Source organism: Salvelinus namaycush, unplaced genomic scaffold (assembly GCF_016432855.1).
Source record: "Salvelinus namaycush isolate Seneca unplaced genomic scaffold, SaNama_1.0 Scaffold20, whole genome shotgun sequence".
NCBI classification, from domain to species: Eukaryota; Metazoa; Chordata; class Actinopteri; order Salmoniformes; family Salmonidae; genus Salvelinus; species Salvelinus namaycush.
The window spans coordinates 97226-116222 of NW_024058786.1; the positions used below are offsets into that span (position 1 = coordinate 97226).

The 18997-nt window shown below is 46.6% G+C and overlaps 3 protein-coding genes across 3 annotated transcripts in view; all 3 read left to right on the forward strand.

The window, feature by feature from the left end:
• The first annotated feature begins 465 nt into the window (after window positions 1-465).
• Window positions 466-16434, forward strand: rpp14 (ribonuclease P/MRP 14 subunit). Its single transcript, XM_038983933.1, has 6 exons — window positions 466-607; window positions 907-1028; window positions 1360-1444; window positions 7682-7758; window positions 16140-16218; window positions 16317-16434. The coding sequence occupies exons 2-6, from the start codon at window positions 937-939 to the stop codon at window positions 16371-16373; spliced, it is 390 nt and encodes a 129-aa protein (XP_038839861.1). The 5' UTR covers window positions 466-607; window positions 907-936; the 3' UTR covers window positions 16374-16434.
• A 3-nt stretch (window positions 16435-16437) lies between these two features.
• LOC120037984 (hydroxyacyl-thioester dehydratase type 2, mitochondrial-like) lies at window positions 16438-17692 on the forward strand. Its single transcript, XM_038983931.1, has 2 exons — window positions 16438-17004; window positions 17046-17692. Exon 1 carries the CDS (start codon window positions 16454-16456, stop codon window positions 16985-16987), a length of 534 nt encoding a protein of 177 aa, XP_038839859.1. The 5' UTR covers window positions 16438-16453; the 3' UTR covers window positions 16988-17004; window positions 17046-17692.
• Window positions 17693-18279: 587 nt separating this feature from the next.
• pxk (PX domain containing serine/threonine kinase) overlaps window positions 18280-18997 on the forward strand; it is a 61462-nt gene continuing 60744 nt past the window's right edge. The window contains exon 1 of the mRNA XM_038983911.1: window positions 18280-18583. Coding sequence (XP_038839839.1) covers window positions 18482-18583 — 102 coding nt within the window. The 5' untranslated portion in view covers window positions 18280-18481. The remainder of the gene's footprint in view (window positions 18584-18997) is intronic.

Sequence of the window (18997 nt, forward strand, 5' to 3'; positions counted from 1 at the left end):
TTTATCATGTGTGTATTTGTTTGACATTGTACTGCATTGATAGAAGCTAGTAACATAAGCATTTCGCTGCACCCGCTATAACATATGCTAAACTGTGTACGCGACCAAGAAGCTTTGTTTTGTGTTAATGCCTCATTGTTTCGCTAGGTGGCGACACTTTATTTTAGCAAGAGTACTCGGCGCTTCTGTTGTCGTTGGGAAAAACTCAATTGGATCACCTCGTGTCCTATATACACTCTCTCCTCGCCTCCTTCTCAAAATCCATTGGATGAGAAAGCTTGGATGTATAATTCACTTTTGTATATTATCTACTTCACTTGCTTTGGCAATGTTAACATATTTTTCCCATGCCAATAAAGCCCCTTGAATTGAAAGCCCGAGGTCCCGCCCCTCTGACCTTCTTATCCAATGGGTTTTAAGAGGGAGGAGTTCAATTGGAATTCTACCACTGTTTACAAAATGTACATGTTCTGCGCATGCGTAGCTTCAGGGCAAGCACGTTTTGTCAGTCACGTTGGGTCAAGCACTTATCAACAGGCAAGTTTGTTATTACAGACATTTATAAAAAAGTTCAAGTGGATTCAGCAGCAACACGTTGACGCAGTTGGTGAGTGTATAAAGTACAGTAAACGATTCTGTCATCAGATATTTAGCTAGGCCCATTTCAATCCTCAGTAGCTGGCTAGTTAGCTGAGCTGCTAGCTAACGTTAGCCTCATCAGATCCAGGTTTCTGCAACAGCGAACTGTACATAACGTTCAATCATTATTACCTACACATTGCAATGCATTGAATCGCCAACTTGTATATCACCCTTGACATACTATAGGCTAAAATACTGACTTAACGTTACATTGTCAGACCATAGTAGTTTTAACGGTACTGCTGCTGTTTTTATGTTTTGAAGGACACGCGACGCTTGTAGTAGCCAAATAGAATGCGGCGCGCAGACATAAAGGACGAACCTGCGACTTATGAGCGACTTGTGTACAAAAACACATCCGTTTACCACTATATGAGGATCTCCCTGTAAGTGTCACCACCACTTGATCAAAGTTTCTTTCCATTTGATGCAAAATGATTATTTTTCAATGTACTTCCTGCCTCTTTCCCCCGAAGCCCTATAGTTTTACCTGATCTGGTCACGTGGTCAGGAACAACTCCTTTCCCTGAGTAGAGTACACACTAGACAAACAACTGTGAGGTGACAGTGCATCGGTGTTCACAACTCACTTTCAAACTACTCTGTGCTGTGTGTGCATTTTTATCCTGCAGTAAGGATTCCATGGATTCACAAAGATTTGATTTGAACGCTTCATAGAAAACACTTGTTAATTCAGGACCTCTTGAACCCTTTCAGAGTGTTGGAGAATGAAAGCGCCACACTCAGTGCAGCCCAACTGAAGCAGCTCATCGTCTCTGGCCTCAGGGACCTGTATGGAGAGGTAAAGTGAAGCTAGACTGGCTGGATCCAAACTGAAATGAAACAGAACAAATCCATATGGATTAGAGCTGGGCAATATGGCCAAAATTTCATATCACAATATTTTACTTTTTTTGTTTTTAAAGTTTTGATTGTATTTTTGTATGTATTTGAATAACTAGGGCAGGTTGCCAAGCGGTTAAGAGAGTTGGGCCAGTAACAGAAAGGTCACTGGTTCGAATCCCGGAGACAAACTAAGTGAAAACATCTGCCGATATGCCCTTGAGCAAGGCACTTAAACCTAATCGGTCATGTAAGTCGCTCTGGATAAGAGTGTCTGCTAAATTGACTTAAATGTAAAAGTTATAAATACCCTTTGTGTAGTTTGTGACCCTAGGCTGGTGTAACAGTATAACTTTAAACCTTCCCCTCGCCCCGACACGGGCGCGAACCAGGGACCCTCTGCACACATCAACAACTGACACCCACGAAGCGTCGTTACCCATCGCTCCACAAAAGCCGCGGCCCTTGCAGAGCAAGGGGCAACACTACTTCTAGGTTTCAGAGCAAGTGACGTAACTGATTGAAACGCTATTAGCGCGTACCCGCTAACTAGCTAGCCATTTCACATCCGTTACACTCACCCCCCTTTCAACCTCCTCCTTTTCCGCAGCAACCAGTGATCCGGGTCAACAGCATCAATGTAACAGTATAACTTTAGTACGTCCCCTCGCCCCGACCTCGGGCGCGAACCAGGGACCCTCTGCACACATCAACAACTGACACCCACGAAGCGTCGTTACCCATCGCTCCACAAAAGCCGCGGCCCTTGCAGAGCAAGGGGCAACACTACTTCTAGGTTTCAGAGCAAGTGACGTAACTGATTGAAACGCTATTAGCGCGTACCCGCTAACTAGCTAGCCATTTCACATCCGTTACACTGGCAATGCATACATTATAAGTGATTTCAATGAGGCTTTCACCATTCTGATTGTTTTACACTGTTCAATCCAAATAATTTATACATTTCTTTTAGGGCTGATCCCATTTAGTCGACTGGTGGATTGTTTGGGCGTTAGGCTGTTGGTCGACCGATATTTCTTTCGTCAAGCATATAGCTAAAATATAAATCATGGTGTATAGGACACCAGTGTGAGTGGACTGATCCATTGTGGAGGCCATGGGGATGGCACAGTTCATCACTAACACTTGCTACTGAAATTGTTGCCTATATGGTTATTACATTACAGTGCCTTCGGAAAGTATTCAGACCCCTTGACTTTTTCCACATTTTGTTACGTTACAGCCTTATTCTAAAATGTTGTCGTTTATTTTTTCCTCAATCTTCACACAATACCCCATAATGACAAAGAAAAAACAGGTTTTTAGAAATATCACATTTGCATAAGTATTTAGACCCTTTACTCAGTACTTTGTTGAAGCACCTTTGGCAGCGATTTCAGCATCGATTCTTCGTGGGTATGACGCTACAAGCTTGGCACACCTGTATTTAGGGAGTTTCTCCCATTCTTCTCTGCAGATCCTCTCAAGCTCTGTCAGGTTGGATGGGGAGTGTTGCTGCACAGCTATTTTCAAGACTCTCCAGAGATGTTTGATCAGGTTCAAGTCCGGGCTCTGGCTGGGCCACTCAAGGACATTAAGAGACTTGTCCCGAAGCCACTCCTGCGTTGTCTTGGCTATGTGCTTAGGGTCGTTGTCCAGTTGGAAGGTGAACCTTCACCCCAGTCTGAGGTCCTGAGCGCTCTGGAGCAGGTTTTCATCAAGGATCTCTCTAATTTGCTCCGTTCATCTTTACCCCAATCCTGACTAGTCTCCCATTCCCTGCAGCTGAAAAGCATCCCCACAGCATGATGCTGCCACCACCACGCTTCACCGTAGGAATGGTGCCAGGTTTCCTCCAGGTGTGATGCTTGGCATTCAGGCCAAGGAGTAAAATCTTGGTTTCATCAGACCAGAGAATCTTATTTCTCACCCCAAGCGGCCTTTCATGTGCCTTTTACTGAGGAGTGGCTTCCGTCTGGCCACTCTACCACAAAGGCATGATTGGTGGAGTGCTGCAGAGATGGTTGTCCTTCTGAAAGGTTCTCCCATCTCCACAGAGGAACTCTGGAGCTCTGTCAGAGTGACCATCAAGTTCTTGGTCACCTCCCTGACCAAGGCCCTTCACCCCCAATTGCACAGTTTGGCTGGGCGGCCAGCTCTAGGAAGAGTCTTGGTGGTTCCAAACTTCTTCCATTTAAGAATGATGGAGGCCACTGTGCTCTTGGGGACCTTCAATGCTGGATACATTTTTTTGGTACCCTTTACCAGATCTGTGCCTTGACACAATCCTGTCTCGGAGCTCTACGGACAATTCCTTCGACCTCATGTCTTGGTTTTTGCTCTGACATTCATTGTCAACTGTGGGACCTTATATAGACAGATGTGTGCCTTTCCAAATCATGTCCAATCAATTGAATTGACCACAGATGGACACCAATCAAGTTGTAGAAACATCTCAAGGATGATCAATGGAAACAGGATGCACTTGAGCTCAATTTCGAGTCTCATCGCAAAGGGTCTGAATACTTATGTAAATTAAAAAATGTCAAACCTGTTTTGTCATTATAGGTATTGTATATAGATTGCTGAGGATCCTTTTAATTTAATCAATGTTAGAACAAGGCTGTAACGTAACAACATGTGGGAAAAGTCTGAATACTTTCCAAAGGCACTGTAAGAACAATGGTGCAACACAAACAAATATATATAAATATTTTCTCAAAAATGCACTTAATCCTGTGTTGGATAGCGATCGCTGTCGCCTAACTGTTAAATGTGCCAGGCTTTATAAATTATTCACATATATCTAGCTACAGAAATAAGACTGATCCTGTTTGTTTAATATCCTACTAATTCCGTAAGCACCAAGCCTCAAGGAAAAACAACAATCTGATTAACAATTTAACAAATGTGTCTGTTTTTAATCTTTTGCTGTAATAAAGGTTTTGCACGTTTTTTTTCCCTGTTAGACCAGCCTCTGGTATTATAATTTATTTAGTGTTTACACTGTTCCAAATTGTCTGAAAAATTAATATTTCTAAACTTTTTCTTGATCTCGTTATTATTATGATCATGATAATAAGTCATGTCTTTATCATTAGTGGGCTTTAGTATAGCAGCCTTGTATAACCACCATCGAACTGTAGGCCCGAAGAGCACATCCTGTTTTAATCTTTATACTGTAAATTAGGCCTATATTTCAATACTTATATAGGCTACTGTATCAGTCAACCATTCGTTCGTGTCATAATACACAGCATACGAGTCATTCATGATTTGAAATGCAATCAAGCGTTTGTTTTAAAATAACAAAGCGACCCTTGAATAATTATTGTAAACAATAAATACACCGTTCCATGTCGGCAATTGCATGCATGCGACTGTGTTTAGTCTTTGCTGTAAACCCCCCCCCCCCCCCTCCCCCCCCCCCCCCCCCCCCCGCCCCCGCCCTAAAAAACTTACTATGGACTCTCTGGTATTTAGTGTTTACATTGTGCCAAATAGAAACATTGTTGTAATCTAACACCTGTTTGGCAGACAGTGCTTCTTCCTTTACATTTTTCTTCATCTCCAGTATGTTCCACAACTAGTCACTTTTATTACAAACATCTGACTTCCCCTTTACCGCTTGAGCAATCAAACGTTCCCCCGTTTCGAGTTTGTTTGTCACATCATCTGCATCTATTTAGTTGTCACGTGTATTATGGTGTTTAGAGTTTGTTATAACCAGTTTATGATAGGCTATAGGTCAGGCCATATTGGTCACATGCATTCCATGCTTACATGTGTCACGTAAAGAGAGCAAAGGTTGAGGGAATAGGGAAGGTTTTTCCTAAACACATTAGGGATTTCGGTAACGGAACTTTAAGGCCAGAAATTATTTAGCAGGTTCAGCAACACGGACAGCGCGATAAACACTGTTGATGTTCTGTGGTGGTCGCTGCAGCAGGGAGGAGAGAGCGACAACGGGTGCCAGTCACAGTCACTCGCTGTCATATATACACTGCTCAAAAAAATAAAGGGAACACTTAAACAACACAATGTAACTCCAAGTCAATCACGCTTCTGTGAAATCAAACGGTCCACTTAGGAAGCAACACTGATTGACAATAAATTTCACATGCTGTGGTGTAAATGGAATAGACAAAAGGTGGAAATTATAGGCAATTAGCAAGACACCCCCAATAAAGGAGTGGTTCTGCAGGTGGTGACCACAGACCACTTCTCAGTTCCTATGCTTCCTGGCTGATGTTTTGGTCACTTTTGAATGCTGGCGATGCTTTCACTCTAGTGGTAGCATGAGACGGAGTCTACAACCCACACAAGTGGCTCAGGTAGTGCACCTCATCCAGGATGGCACATCAATGCGAGCTGTGGCAAGAAGGTTTGCTGTGTCTGTCAGCGTAGTGTCCAGAGCATGGAGGCGCTACCAGGAGACAGGCCAGTACATCAGGAGACGTGGAGGAGGCCGTAGGAGGGCAACAACCCAGCAGCAGGACCGCTACCTCCGCCTTTGTGCAAGGAGGAGCACTGCCAGAGCCCTGCAAAATGACCTCCAGCAGGCCACAAATGTGCTAACCTGGATTTCTTTTAGCTAAATATGCAAGTTTAAAAATATATACTTCTGTGTGTTGATTTTAAGAAAGGCATTGATGTTTATGGTTAGGTACACGTTGGAGCAACGACAGTCCTTTTTCACGAATGCGCACCGCATCGATTATATGCAACGCAGGACACGCTAGATAAACTAGTAATATCATCAACCATGTGTCATTATCACTAGTGATTATGATTGATTGATTGTTTTTTATAAGATAAGTTTAATGCTAGCTAGCAACTTACCTTGGCTTCTTACTGCATTCACGTAACAGGCAGGCTCCTCGTGGAGTGCAATGTAATCAGGTGGTTAGAGCGTTGGACTAGTTAACCGTAAGGTTGCAAGATTGAATCCCTGAGCTGACATGGTAAAAATCTGTCGTTCTGCCCCTGAACAAGGCAGTTAACCCACTGTTCCTAGGCAGTCATTGAAAATAAGAATGTGTTCTTAACTGACTTGCCTAGTTAAATAAAGGTGTACATTTTTATTTATTTTTTATGGCAAAATCGGCGTACAAAATGACCGATTTCCGATTGTTATGAAAACTTGAAATCGCCGCTAATTAATCGGCCATTCCGATTAAGCGGTCGACCTCTAACGTATAGAGGGTTGTAAATGTACGGAATGTTGTTGATATAGCTGTAATATACAAAATGTTGATAGATATAATGTATAGAGTGCATCTCATAACTCTGTATTCCTCACGTCAAGGGAATTGTGGTTATTCTTCATATTACATTGCTATTAGCAGCACTTTGTACTTATTGCTATCTTCCGTTTCCATTGATTTAAGAGGTGTTAATGTAAAAGTATTTCCCATTCCAGTCTCTCACACTAGACACTTAATCCTTGTTTGCAATTGGCCTGGGGGTGGGGTTATTTCTAGTTGATTAGCCCGGGGGGTGGGGTTATTTCTAGTTGATTAGTCTGGGGGTGGGGTTATTTCTAGTTGATTAGTCTGGGGGTGGGGTTATTTCTAGTTGATTAGTCTGGGGGTGGGGTTATTTCTAGTTGATTAGTCTGGGGGTGGGGTTATTTCTAGTTGATTAGTCTGGGGGTGGGGTTATTTCTAGTCGATTAGTCTGGGGGTGGGGTTATTTCTAGTTGATTAGTCTGGGGGTGGGGTTATTTCTAGTTGATTAGTCTGGGGGTGGGGTTATTTCTAGTTGATTAGTCTGGGGGTGGGGTTATTTCTAGTTGATTAGTCTGGGGGTGGGGTTATTTCTAGTTGATTAGTCTGGGGGTGGGGTTATTTCTAGTCGATTAGTCCGGGGGTGGGGTTATTTCTAGTTGATTAGCCCGGGGGTGAGGTTATTTCTAGTTGATTAGTCCGGGGGTGGGGTTATTTCTAGTTGATTTGTCTGGGGGTGGGGTTATTTCTAGTTGATTAGTCTGGGGGTGGGGTTATTTCTAGTTGATTAGTCCGGGGGTGGGGTTATTTCTAGTTGATTAGTCCGGGGGTGGGGTTATTTCGAGTTGATTAGCCTGGGGGGGGGGGGGGGGTGGGGTTATTTCTATTCAAGCTCATTTTGGAATTCCTTTAGTCTGAGCTGAAAACATCGCTTAACATTTTTGGTCAACTTCTGTCCTCTGTTTTAGGTTGGAGGTGCCTTCCCTTTTGATCTGTTGAAGTTTGATGAGAGCACACTAACAGGCGTGCTCCGTGTGTACAACAGGTAACTAACTGGCCATACAATTTACCCCCGCATGCAAGTCTTGGGCAAAATTCTGCAGGCTGACCCCGGTAGTCAGTTGAACAGTGTTTCCTCTGACGCGTTGGTGCGGCTGGCTTCCGGGTTAAGCAGGCGGGTGTTAAGGAGGATGTATGACTCCACCTTCGCCTCCCTCGAGCCCGTCGCGTAGTTGCAGCGATGAGACAAGATCGAAATTGGGGAGAAAAAGAGGGTCAAATACAACAAATAAATCATAATAACCTATAGGAGGGTAGCTCTCCAGGAACAGGGTTGGAGTTAACCTATAGGAGGGTAGCTCTCCAGGAACAGGGTTGGAGTTAACCTATAGGAGGGTAGCACTTCAGGAACAGGGTTGGGGTTAACCTATAGGAGGGTAGCTTCAGGAACAGGGTTGGGGTTAACCTATAGGAGGGTAGCTCTCCGGGAACAGGGTTGGAGTTAACCTATAGGAGGGTAGCTCTTCAGGAACAGGGTTGGAGTTAACCTATAGGAGGGTAGCGCTCCAGGAACAGGGTTGGAGTCAACCTATAGGAGGGTAGCGCTCCAGGAACAGGGTTGGAGTTAACCTATAGGAGAGTAGCTTCGGGAACAGGGTTGGAGTTAACCTATAGGAGGGTAGCTCTTCAGGAACAGGGTAGGAGTTAAAACCTACAGGAGGGGGTCTCTCCAGGAACAGGGTTGGAGTTAACCTATAGGAGAGTAGCTTCGGGAACAGGGTTGGAGTTAACCTATAGGAGGGTAGCTCTTCAGGAACAGGGTAGGAGTTAAAACCTACAGGAGGGTCTCTCTTCAGGAACAGAGTTGGAGTTAACCTATAGGAGGGTAGCGCTCCAGGAACAGGGTTGGAGTTAACCTATAGGAGGGTAGCTCTCAAGGAACAGGGTTGGAGTTAACCTATAGGAGGGTAGCTCTCCAGGAACAGGGTTGGAGTTAACCTATAGGAGGGTAGCTCTCCAGGAACAGGGTTGGCGTTAACCTATAGGAGGGCAGCTCTTCAGGAACAGGGTTGGAGTTAACCTATAGGAGGGTAGCGCTCCAGGAACAGGGTTGGAGTTAACCTATAGGAGGGTAGCTCTTCAGGAACAGGGTTGGAGTTAACCTATAGGAGGGTAGCGCTCCAGGAACAGGGTTGGAGTTAACCTATAGGAGGGTAGCTCTTCAGGAACAGGGTTGGAGTTAACCTATAGGAGGGTAGCTCTCCAGGAACAGGGTTGGAGTTAACCTATAGGAGGGTAGCTCTCCAGGAACAGGGTTGGAGTTAACCTATAGGAGGGTAGCTCTTCAGGAACAGGGTTGGAGTTAACCTATAGGAGGGTAGCTCTCCAGGAACAGGGTTGGAGTTAACCTATAGGAGGGTAGCTCTCCAGGAACAGGGTTGGAGTTAACCTATAGGAGGGTAGCTCTTCAGGAACAGGGTTGGAGTTAACCTATAGGAGATTAGCTCTTCAGGAACAGGGTTGGAGTTAACCTATAGGAGGGTAGCTCTCCAGGAACAGGGTTGGCGTTAACCTATAGGAGGGCAGCTCTTCAGGAACAGGGTTGGAGTTAACCTATAGGAGGGTAGCGCTCCAGGAACAGGGTTGGAGTTAACCTATAGGAGGGTAGCTCTTCAGGAACAGGGTTGGAGTTAACCTATAGGAGGGTAGCGCTCCAGGAACAGGGTTGGAGTTAACCTATAGGAGGGTAGCTCTTCAGGAACAGGGTTGGAGTTAACCTATAGGAGGGTAGCTCTCCAGGAACAGGGTTGGAGTTAACCTATAGGAGGGTAGCTCTCCAGGAACAGGGTTGGAGTTAACCTATAGGAGGGTAGCTCTTCAGGAACAGGGTTGGAGTTAACCTATAGGAGGGTAGCTCTCCAGGAACAGGGTTGGAGTTAACCTATAGGAGGGTAGATCTCCAGGAACAGGGTTGGAGTTAACCTATAGGAGGGTAGCTTCAGGAACAGGGTTGGAGTTAACCTACATGAGGGTAGCTCTCCAGGAACAGGGTTGGAGTTAACCTATAGGAGGGTAGCTTCAGGAACAGGGTTGGAGTTAACCTACATGAGGGTAGCTCTCCAGGAACAGGGTTGGAGTTAACCTATAGGAGGGTAGCTCTTCAGGAACAGGGTTGGAGTTAACCTATAGGAGGGTAGCTCTTCAGGAACAGGGTTGGAGTTAACCTATAAGAGGGTAGCTCTCCAGGAACAGGGTTGGAGTTAACCTATAGGAGATTAGCTCTTCAGGAACAGGGTTGGAGTTAACCTATAGGAGGGCAGCTCTCCAGGAACAGTGTTGGAGTTAACCTATAGGAGGGTAGCTCTTCAGGAACAGGGTTGGAGTTAACCTATAGGAGGGTAGCTCTCCAGGAACAGGGTTGGAGTTAACCTATAGGAGATTAGCTCTTCAGGAACAGGGTTGGAGTTAACCTATAGGAGGGCAGCTCTCCAGGAACAGGGTTGGAGTTAACCTATAGGAGGGTAGCTCTCCAGGAACAGGGTTGGAGTTAACCTATAGGAGGGCAGCTCTCCAGGAACAGGGTTGGAGTTAACCTATAGGAGGGTAGCTCTTCAGGAACAGGGTTGGAGTTAACCTATAGGAGGGTAGCTCTCCAGGAACAGGGTTGGAGTTAACCTATAGGAGGGTAGCTCTCCAGGAACAGGGTTGGAGTTAACCTATAGGAGGGTAGCTCTCCAGGAACAGGGTTGGCGTTAACCTATAGGAGGGTATCTCCAGGAACGGGGTTGGAGTTAACCTATAGGAGGGTAGCTCTTCAGGAACAGGGTTGGGGTTAACCTATAGGAGGGCAGCTCTCCAGGAACAGGGTTGGAGTTAACCTATAGGAGGGTAGCTCTCCAGGAACAGGGTTGGAGTTAACCTATAGGAGGGTAGCTCTTCAGGAACAGGGTTGGAGTTAACCTATAGGAGGGTAGCTCTTCAGGAACAGGGTTGGAGTTAACCTATAGGAGGGTAGCTCTCCAGGAACAGGGTTGGAGTTAACCTATAGGAGGGTATCTCTCCAGGAACAGGGTTGGAGTTAACCTATAGGAGGGTAGCTCTCCAGGAACAGGGTTGGAGTTAACCTATAGGAGGGTAGCTCTCCAGGAACAGGGTTGGCGTTAACCTATAGGAGGGTATCTCCAGGAACGGGGTTGGAGTTAACCTATAGGAGGGTAGCTCTTCAGGAACAGGGTTGGGGTTAACCTATAGGAGGGCAGCTCTCCAGGAACAGGGTTGGAGTTAACCTATAGGAGGGTAGCTCTCCAGGAACAGGGTTGGAGTTAACCTATAGGAGGGTAGCTCTTCAGGAACAGGGTTGGAGTTAACCTATAGGAGGGTAGCTCTTCAGGAACAGGGTTGGAGTTAACCTATAGGAGGGTAGCTCTCCAGGAACAGGGTTGGAGTTAACCTATAGGAGGGTAGCTCTTCAGGAACAGGGTTGGAGTTAACCTATAGGAGGGTAGCTCTCCAGGAACAGGGTTGGAGTTAACCTATAGGAGGGTAGCTCTCCAGGAACAGGGTTGGCGTTAACCTATAGGAGGGTATCTCCAGGAACGGGGTTGGAGTTAACCTATAGGAGGGTAGCTCTTCAGGAACAGGGTTGGGGTTAACCTATAGGAGGGCAGCTCTCCAGGAACAGGGTTGGAGTTAACCTATAGGAGGGTAGCTCTCCAGGAACAGGGTTGGAGTTAACCTATAGGAGGGTAGCTCTTCAGGAACAGGGTTGGAGTTAACCTATAGGAGGGTAGCTCTTCAGGAACAGGGTTGGAGTTAACCTATAAGAGGGTAGCTCTCCAGGAACAGGGTTGGAGTTAACCTATAGGAGATTAGCTCTTCAGGAACAGGGTTGGAGTTAACCTATAGGAGGGCAGCTCTCCAGGAACAGTGTTGGAGTTAACCTATAGGAGGGTAGCTCTTCAGGAACAGGGTTGGAGTTAACCTATAGGAGGGTAGCTCTCCAGGAACAGGGTTGGAGTTAACCTATAGGAGATTAGCTCTTCAGGAACAGGGTTGGAGTTAACCTATAGGAGGGCAGCTCTCCAGGAACAGGGTTGGAGTTAACCTATAGGAGGGTAGCTCTCCAGGAACAGGGTTGGAGTTAACCTATAGGAGGGCAGCTCTCCAGGAACAGGGTTGGAGTTAACCTATAGGAGGGTAGCTCTTCAGGAACAGGGTTGGAGTTAACCTATAGGAGGGTAGCTCTCCAGGAACAGGGTTGGAGTTAACCTATAGGAGATTAGCTCTTCAGGAACAGGGTTGGAGTTAACCTATAGGAGGGCAGCTCTCCAGGAACAGGGTTGGAGTTAACCTATAGGAGGGTAGCTCTCCAGGAACAGGGTTGGAGTTAACCTATAGGAGGGTAGCTCTTCAGGAACAGGGTTGGAGTTAACCTATAGGAGGGTAGCTCTCCAGGAACAGGGTTGGAGTTAACCTATAGGAGGGTAGCTCTCCAGGAACAGGGTTGGCGTTAACCTATAGGAGGGTATCTCCAGGAACGGGGTTGGAGTTAACCTATAGGAGGGTAGCTCTTCAGGAACAGGGTTGGGTTTAACCTATAGGAGGGCAGCTCTCCAGGAACAGGGTTGGAGTTAACCTATAGGAGGGTAGCTCTCCAGGAACAGGGTTGGAGTTAACCTATAGGAGGGTAGCTCTTCAGGAACAGGGTTGGAGTTAACCTATAGGAGGGTAGCTCTTCAGGAACAGGGTTGGAGTTAACCTATAGGAGGGTAGCTCTCCAGGAACAGGGTTGGAGTTAACCTATAGGAGGGTATCTCTCCAGGAACAGGGTTGGAGTTAACCTATAGGAGGGTAGCTCTCCAGGAACAGGGTTGGAGTTAACCTATAGGAGGGTAGCTCTCCAGGAACAGGGTTGGCGTTAACCTATAGGAGGGTATCTCCAGGAACGGGGTTGGAGTTAACCTATAGGAGGGTAGCTCTTCAGGAACAGGGTTGGGGTTAACCTATAGGAGGGCAGCTCTCCAGGAACAGGGTTGGAGTTAACCTATAGGAGGGTAGCTCTCCAGGAACAGGGTTGGAGTTAACCTATAGGAGGGTAGCTCTTCAGGAACAGGGTTGGAGTTAACCTATAGGAGGGTAGCTCTTCAGGAACAGGGTTGGAGTTAACCTATAGGAGGGTAGCTCTCCAGGAACAGGGTTGGAGTTAACCTATAGGAGATTAGCTCTTCAGGAACAGGGTTGGAGTTAACCTATAGGAGGGCAGCTCTCCAGGAACAGTGTTGGAGTTAACCTATAGGAGGGTAGCTCTTCAGGAACAGGGTTGGAGTTAACCTATAGGAGGGTAGCTCTCCAGGAACAGGGTTGGAGTTAACCTATAGGAGATTAGCTCTTCAGGAACAGGGTTGGAGTTAACCTATAGGAGGGCAGCTCTCCAGGAACAGGGTTGGAGTTAACCTATAGGAGGGTAGCTCTCCAGGAACAGGGTTGGAGTTAACCTATAGGAGGGTAGCTCTTCAGGAACAGGGTTGGAGTTAACCTATAGGAGGGTAGCTCTTCAGGAACAGGGTTGGAGTTAACCTATAGGAGGGTAGCTCTCCAGGAACAGGGTTGGAGTTAACCTATAGGAGATTAGCTCTCCAGGAACAGGGTTGGAGTTAACCTATAGGAGGGTAGCTCTCCAGGAACAGGGTTGGAGTTAACCTATAGGAGGATAGCTCTTCGGGAACAGGGTTGGAGTTAACCTATAGGATGATAGCTCTTCGGGAGCATGGTTGGAGTTAACCTATAGGAGGGTAGCTCTCCAGGAACAGGGTTGGAGTTAACCTATAGGAGGGTAGATCTCCAGGAACAGGGTTGGAGTTAACCTATAGGAGGGTAGCTTCAGGAACAGGGTTGGAGTTAACCTACATGAGGGTAGCTCTCCAGGAACAGGGTTGGAGTTAACCTATAGGAGGGTAGCTCTCCAGGAACAGGGTTGGAGTTAACCTATAGGAGGGTAGCTCTCCAGGAACAGGGTTGGAGTTAACCTATAGGAGGGTAGCACTTCAGGAACAGGGTTGGGGTTAACCTATAGGAGGGTAGCTTCAGGAACAGGGTTGGAGTTAACCTATAGGAGGGTAGCGCTCCAGGAACAGGGTTGGAGTTAACCTATAGGAGGGTAGCGCTCCAGGAACAGGGTTGGAGTTAACCTATAGGAGGGTAGCGCTCCAGGAACAGGGTTGGAGTTAACCTATAGGAGGGTATCTCTCCAGGAACAGGGTTGGAGTTAACCTATAGGAGAGTAGCTTCGGGAACAGGGTTGGAGTTAACCTATAGGAGGGTATCTCTCCAGGAACAGGGTTGGAGTTAACCTATAGGAGGGTAGCTCTCCAGGAACAGGGTTGGAGTTAACCTATAGGAGGGTAGCTCTCCAGGAACAGGGTTGGAGTTAACCTATAGGAGGGTAGCTCTCCAGGAACAGGGTTGGCGTTAACCTATAGGAGGGTATCTCCAGGAACAGGGTTGGAGTTAACCTATAGGAGGGTAGCTCTTCAGGAACAGGGTTGGAGTTAACCTATAGGAGGGTAGCTCTTCAGGAACAGGGTTGGAGTTAACCTATAGGAGGGTAGCTCTCCAGGAACAGGGTTGGAGTTAACCTATAGGAGGGTATCTCTCCAGGAACAGGGTTGGAGTTAACCTATAGGAGGGTAGCTCTCCAGGAACAGGGTTGGAGTTAACCTATAGGAGGGTAGCTCTCCAGGAACAGGGTTGGAGTTAACCTATAGGAGGGTAGCTCTCCAGGAACAGGGTTGGCGTTAACCTATAGGAGGGTATCTCCAGGAACGGGGTTGGAGTTAACCTATAGGAGGGTAGCTCTCCAGGAACAGGGTTGGAGTTAACCTATAGGAGGGCAGCTCTCCAGGAACAGGGTTGGAGTTAACCTATAGGAGGGTAGCTCTCCAGGAACAGGGTTGGAGTTAACCTATAGGAGGGTAGCTCTTCAGGAACAGGGTTGGAGTTAACCTATAGGAGGGTAGCTCTTCAGGAACAGGGTTGGAGTTAACCTATAGGAGGGTAGCTCTCCAGGAACAGGGTTGGAGTTAACCTATAGGAGGGTAGCTCTCCAGGAACAGGGTTGGAGTTAACCTATAGGAGGGTAGCTCTCCAGGAACAGGGTTGGCGTTAACCTATAGGAGGGTATCTCCAGGAACGGGGTTGGAGTTAACCTATAGGAGGGTAGCTCTTCAGGAACAGGGTTGGGGTTAACCTATAGGAGGGCAGCTCTCCAGGAACAGGGTTGGAGTTAACCTATAGGAGGGTAGCTCTCCAGGAACAGGGTTGGAGTTAACCTATAGGAGGGTAGCTCTTCAGGAACAGGGTTGGAGTTAACCTATAGGAGGGTAGCTCTTCAGGAACAGGGTTGGAGTTAACCTATAGGAGGGTAGCTCTCCAGGAACAGGGTTGGAGTTAACCTATAGGAGGGTATCTCTCCAGGAACAGGGTTGGAGTTAACCTATAGGAGGGTAGCTCTCCAGGAACAGGGTTGGAGTTAACCTATAGGAGGGTAGCTCTCCAGGAACAGGGTTGGAGTTAACCTATAGGAGGGTAGCTCTCCAGGAACAGGGTTGGCGTTAACCTATAGGAGGGTATCTCCAGGAACAGGGTTGGAGTTAACCTATAGGAGGGTAGCTCTTCAGGAACAGGGTTGGAGTTAACCTATAGGAGGGTAGCTCTCCAGGAACAGGGTTGGAGTTAACCTATAGGAGATTAGCTCTTCAGGAACAGGGTTGGAGTTAACCTATAGGAGGGCAGCTCTCCAGGAACAGGGTTGGAGTTAACCTATAGGAGATTAGCTCTCCAGGAACAGGGTTGGAGTTAACCTATAGGAGGGTAGCTCTCCAGGAACAGGGTTGGAGTTAACCTATAGGAGGATAGCTCTTCGGGAACAGGGTTGGAGTTAACCTATAGGAGGATAGCTCTTCGGGAGCATGGTTGGAGTTAACCTATAGGAGGGTAGCTCTCCAGGAACAGGGTTGGAGTTAACCTATAGGAGGGTAGCTTCAGGAACAGGGTTGGAGTTAACCTACATGAGGGTAGCTCTCCAGGAACAGGGTTGGAGTTAACCTATAGGAGGGTAGCTTCAGCAACAGGGTTGGAGTTAACCTACATGAGGGTAGCTCTCCAGGAACAGGGTTGGAGTTAACCTATAGGAGGGTAGCTCTTCAGGAACAGGGTTGGAGTTAACCTATAGGAGGGTAGCTCTTCAGGAACAGGGTTGGAGTTAACCTATAGGAGGGTAGCTCTCCAGGAACAGGGTTGGAGTTTACCTACAGGAGGGTCTCTCTCCAGGAACAGGGTTGGAGTTAACCTACATGAGGGTAGCTCTCCAGGAACAGGGTTGAGATTCCTTCTTTAGTGGATGTGACTGGGTCTGTTTGTTTCTTTCAGTGGGCTGGTGAAGTTGTGGAGTGCCCTGACACTGTTGGGATCCTATCAGGAGGAACTGTGCTTTTTCAGAGTTACTCAGGTAAACTACTGACTGCCTATTAATTCGAATTGACCAACCCTGCTGTGTAATGTAAACATCTGTATCAAAACTAAACTCTCCCCCCCCCCCTCTCCTAGGTGTCACCTTTCCTGTTAACTCTGTCTGGGAATAGTCGTGAGCTGGAGCTGGACTGAGCAGAGGTGCACTGAGCAGAGGTGTTGGTTCTTGAGTCAACACAGTGACCCATAACACTGAAGACAAAACAATACCTAGAATGAACTTCATTTTCAGAAATGTCTTTAGTAAACAACATTTGTGCTCTAATTTCAACTATGCAGCCCTTAACTGCATTCAAAGGGCCAGGGGCCCCCTGCCGTTGGTTACATTACCCCAGTCACGTCACCTCCATGTCGGGGAGCGGGCCTCTCTCACCAAGACCTTCAGCGCCAGGGACGTGGCGGTCTTCGCCGAGCTCACCGGGGACGTCAACCCCATTCACCTGGACCCGACCTATGCCAAGACCACGTCGTTCGAGAAGCCCATCGTCCACGGCGTGCTGATAAACGGACTGATCTCGGCCATTCTGGGGACCAAGTTGCCGGGGAGCGGCTGTATCTTCCTGTACCAGGAGATCAGGTTCCCGGCGCCGCTGTACATCGGGGAGGAGGTGCTGGCTGAAGCCGAGGTGAAGAAGATCAAGATGTCGTTCGCCTTCATCGCAGTGACCTGCTCTGCCAAAGATAAAGTGGTCATGGAGGGGGAGGTCATGATCATGATGCCAGAAGATCAGCAACCAAGGGCGCGATGATGATCATGATGCCAGAGGATCAGCAACCAAGGGCGCGATGATGGTCATGATGCCAGAGGATCAGCAACCAAGGGCGCGATGATGATGATAACAGTTGGAGGGAATATTTTGTAGCCTTCAAATCCAGTCTGTTTGTGCTAACATTCTACTCCTTGTCATGCCAAACAGAGAAGGAGTGGAAATGTTTTGCACAAACGGACTTCATTTGAAGCTAGTTGGTGGATATATTGTAGTCTCTCTTGACATGACAGACTTGAGCTAACGTGAGATTTTGGTTGTGGCGGCAGGGATTTAAAATATGTTGTGGTAAACCTGTACTTTTGTTTAACTGGCTTTTGGAGATCCTTTTTAAGTTTGTATGGCTTGAGTCTCACATCCCTCTAGGAACAGCTCAGAGGTAGTGTCTGTTGTGGGACTACCTCCAAAGCATCTTCTGACAAATGCCTGCTAAATCAGTGGCACTGGAATGATCCTTGTTTTGCTCATAATTTTTCAAATAACTGTTATATGGTCTGGTGCTCTTGTATTACAAATAATTGTGCACAATGTTCTTTGGTTAAATGATGATTTATTGAATTTGAGGCTACTTTTGTTTGATCAAAGATCCTTCTTAGCTGTTTTGTAAATAAGTGACATAATAAAGACCTAGATCAATGTATGTAGGCATATTTGAGTTACAAATAAATTGAATCTAAGCATTTTCAAGGCTGCCTACTATGCATGTTGTATTGTTTCTTTAGTGATAAATATAAACATTGTTTCTTTAGTGATAAATATAAACACAATCATAGTTAATAATCACACATGGACATATACTTCATAGATGTTTCAAACCCAATTGTTGTACTTACTCGAAATGTCTTTCCTAATCAGATTACCAAATGTATGGCCAAACCTGTCTTGTGAAATAAAACAAACCGACCATCTGGCTGTCTCCACCCCTGGACTGGGGGCGGGTACCTGCAGGCAGCTATGTATTAGTTACGAGCACCATTAACAGTACTGAACTTGGTCTGATGACACAGCCAGCCTGTGTCAACCTTGCCAGAATAGATTCCTACACTAGTTTACAGTTGCACTGGGGTCAGACAGATAAAACAGCTGAGTCGATGCAAGATAGTATATGGGTTGAGAAATGTGTTTTACTCCAAATGGTCCTGTTATCCCAACTGTTACACTGAGAAGATCGAACAACTGCTCGTATTTTTGCAGTTTTTCAATCTTCTCATCCTTGTATTGAGGTAGGTTTTTCCTATTCACATCTCGCGTTGGCTCAGTCTTGTTTTAATCTAAACAGGAAATCTGTCTGACCCCAGTGCAGTTGTAAGCAAGCGTAGGATCGGAATCTATTCTGTCAAGTGTCAACCCTTCCTGTCCTCATTTCTGACTAAATACTCAGCTAGCTAGTCGGCTAGCTTGACTTCACGTCCATCTGCGTTGGTTTCACACCCGAAGGTGTTTTATCGTTGGGTTCGTTACTGATCGGGCGCCGGGATGGCGTTTTTGGAGAAGCAGTCCCCGGGAAGGGTGCTATTGGATGATACGGTGGCCCTTACAGCTCTGATCGAGGCCAGCCAAAATCTACAATCGCACACGGTGAGTCTGGTTCGACCAGGCAGGGACAAGCCGAGGAAGTAGTTAGCTAACGTTAGCTAGCTAATTTATCACGGTGAAGGTTAACAAACAGTTATTTATGGTGTCAGACCGCTTCTATAAACCAGTGTCGTTGCTGGTCTCAAACGTTAACGGTTGTTTACTGCTTGTGTAATGACGTGTTGGAAAGTGTTTATCAACCAGTTCGTTGTAAAACGGCTGCCATTGACTCGCGTGTTGACATTTTGACAGTCAGCTGGATAGTTAACCCAGCTGCTAACTATTTAGCTAGCTACTGTAGTTAGTTTAACTCAGGGGTGTATTCATTACGGAAATCGGTTACCGTTTTAACAACCAAACAGAGTAAAACGAGCAAACGTTTAACTCACTAAACAACTATTTTGTTCCTGTCTTAAC

Coding starts and splice junctions, on each gene's coding strand:
- rpp14 (XM_038983933.1), top strand. CDS start 937: ATGCGGCGCGCAGACATAAAGGACGAACCTGCGACTTATGAGCGACTT. Junction 1,445..7,681: donor TCAGGGACCTGTATGGAGAG/GTAAAGTGAAGC, acceptor CCTCTGTTTTAG/GTTGGAGGTGCCTTCCCTTT. Junction 7,759..16,139: donor GTGCTCCGTGTGTACAACAG/GTAACTAACTGG, acceptor TGTTTCTTTCAG/TGGGCTGGTGAAGTTGTGGA.
- LOC120037984 (XM_038983931.1), top strand. CDS start 16,454: ATGAACTTCATTTTCAGAAATGTCTTTAGTAAACAACATTTGTGCTCT.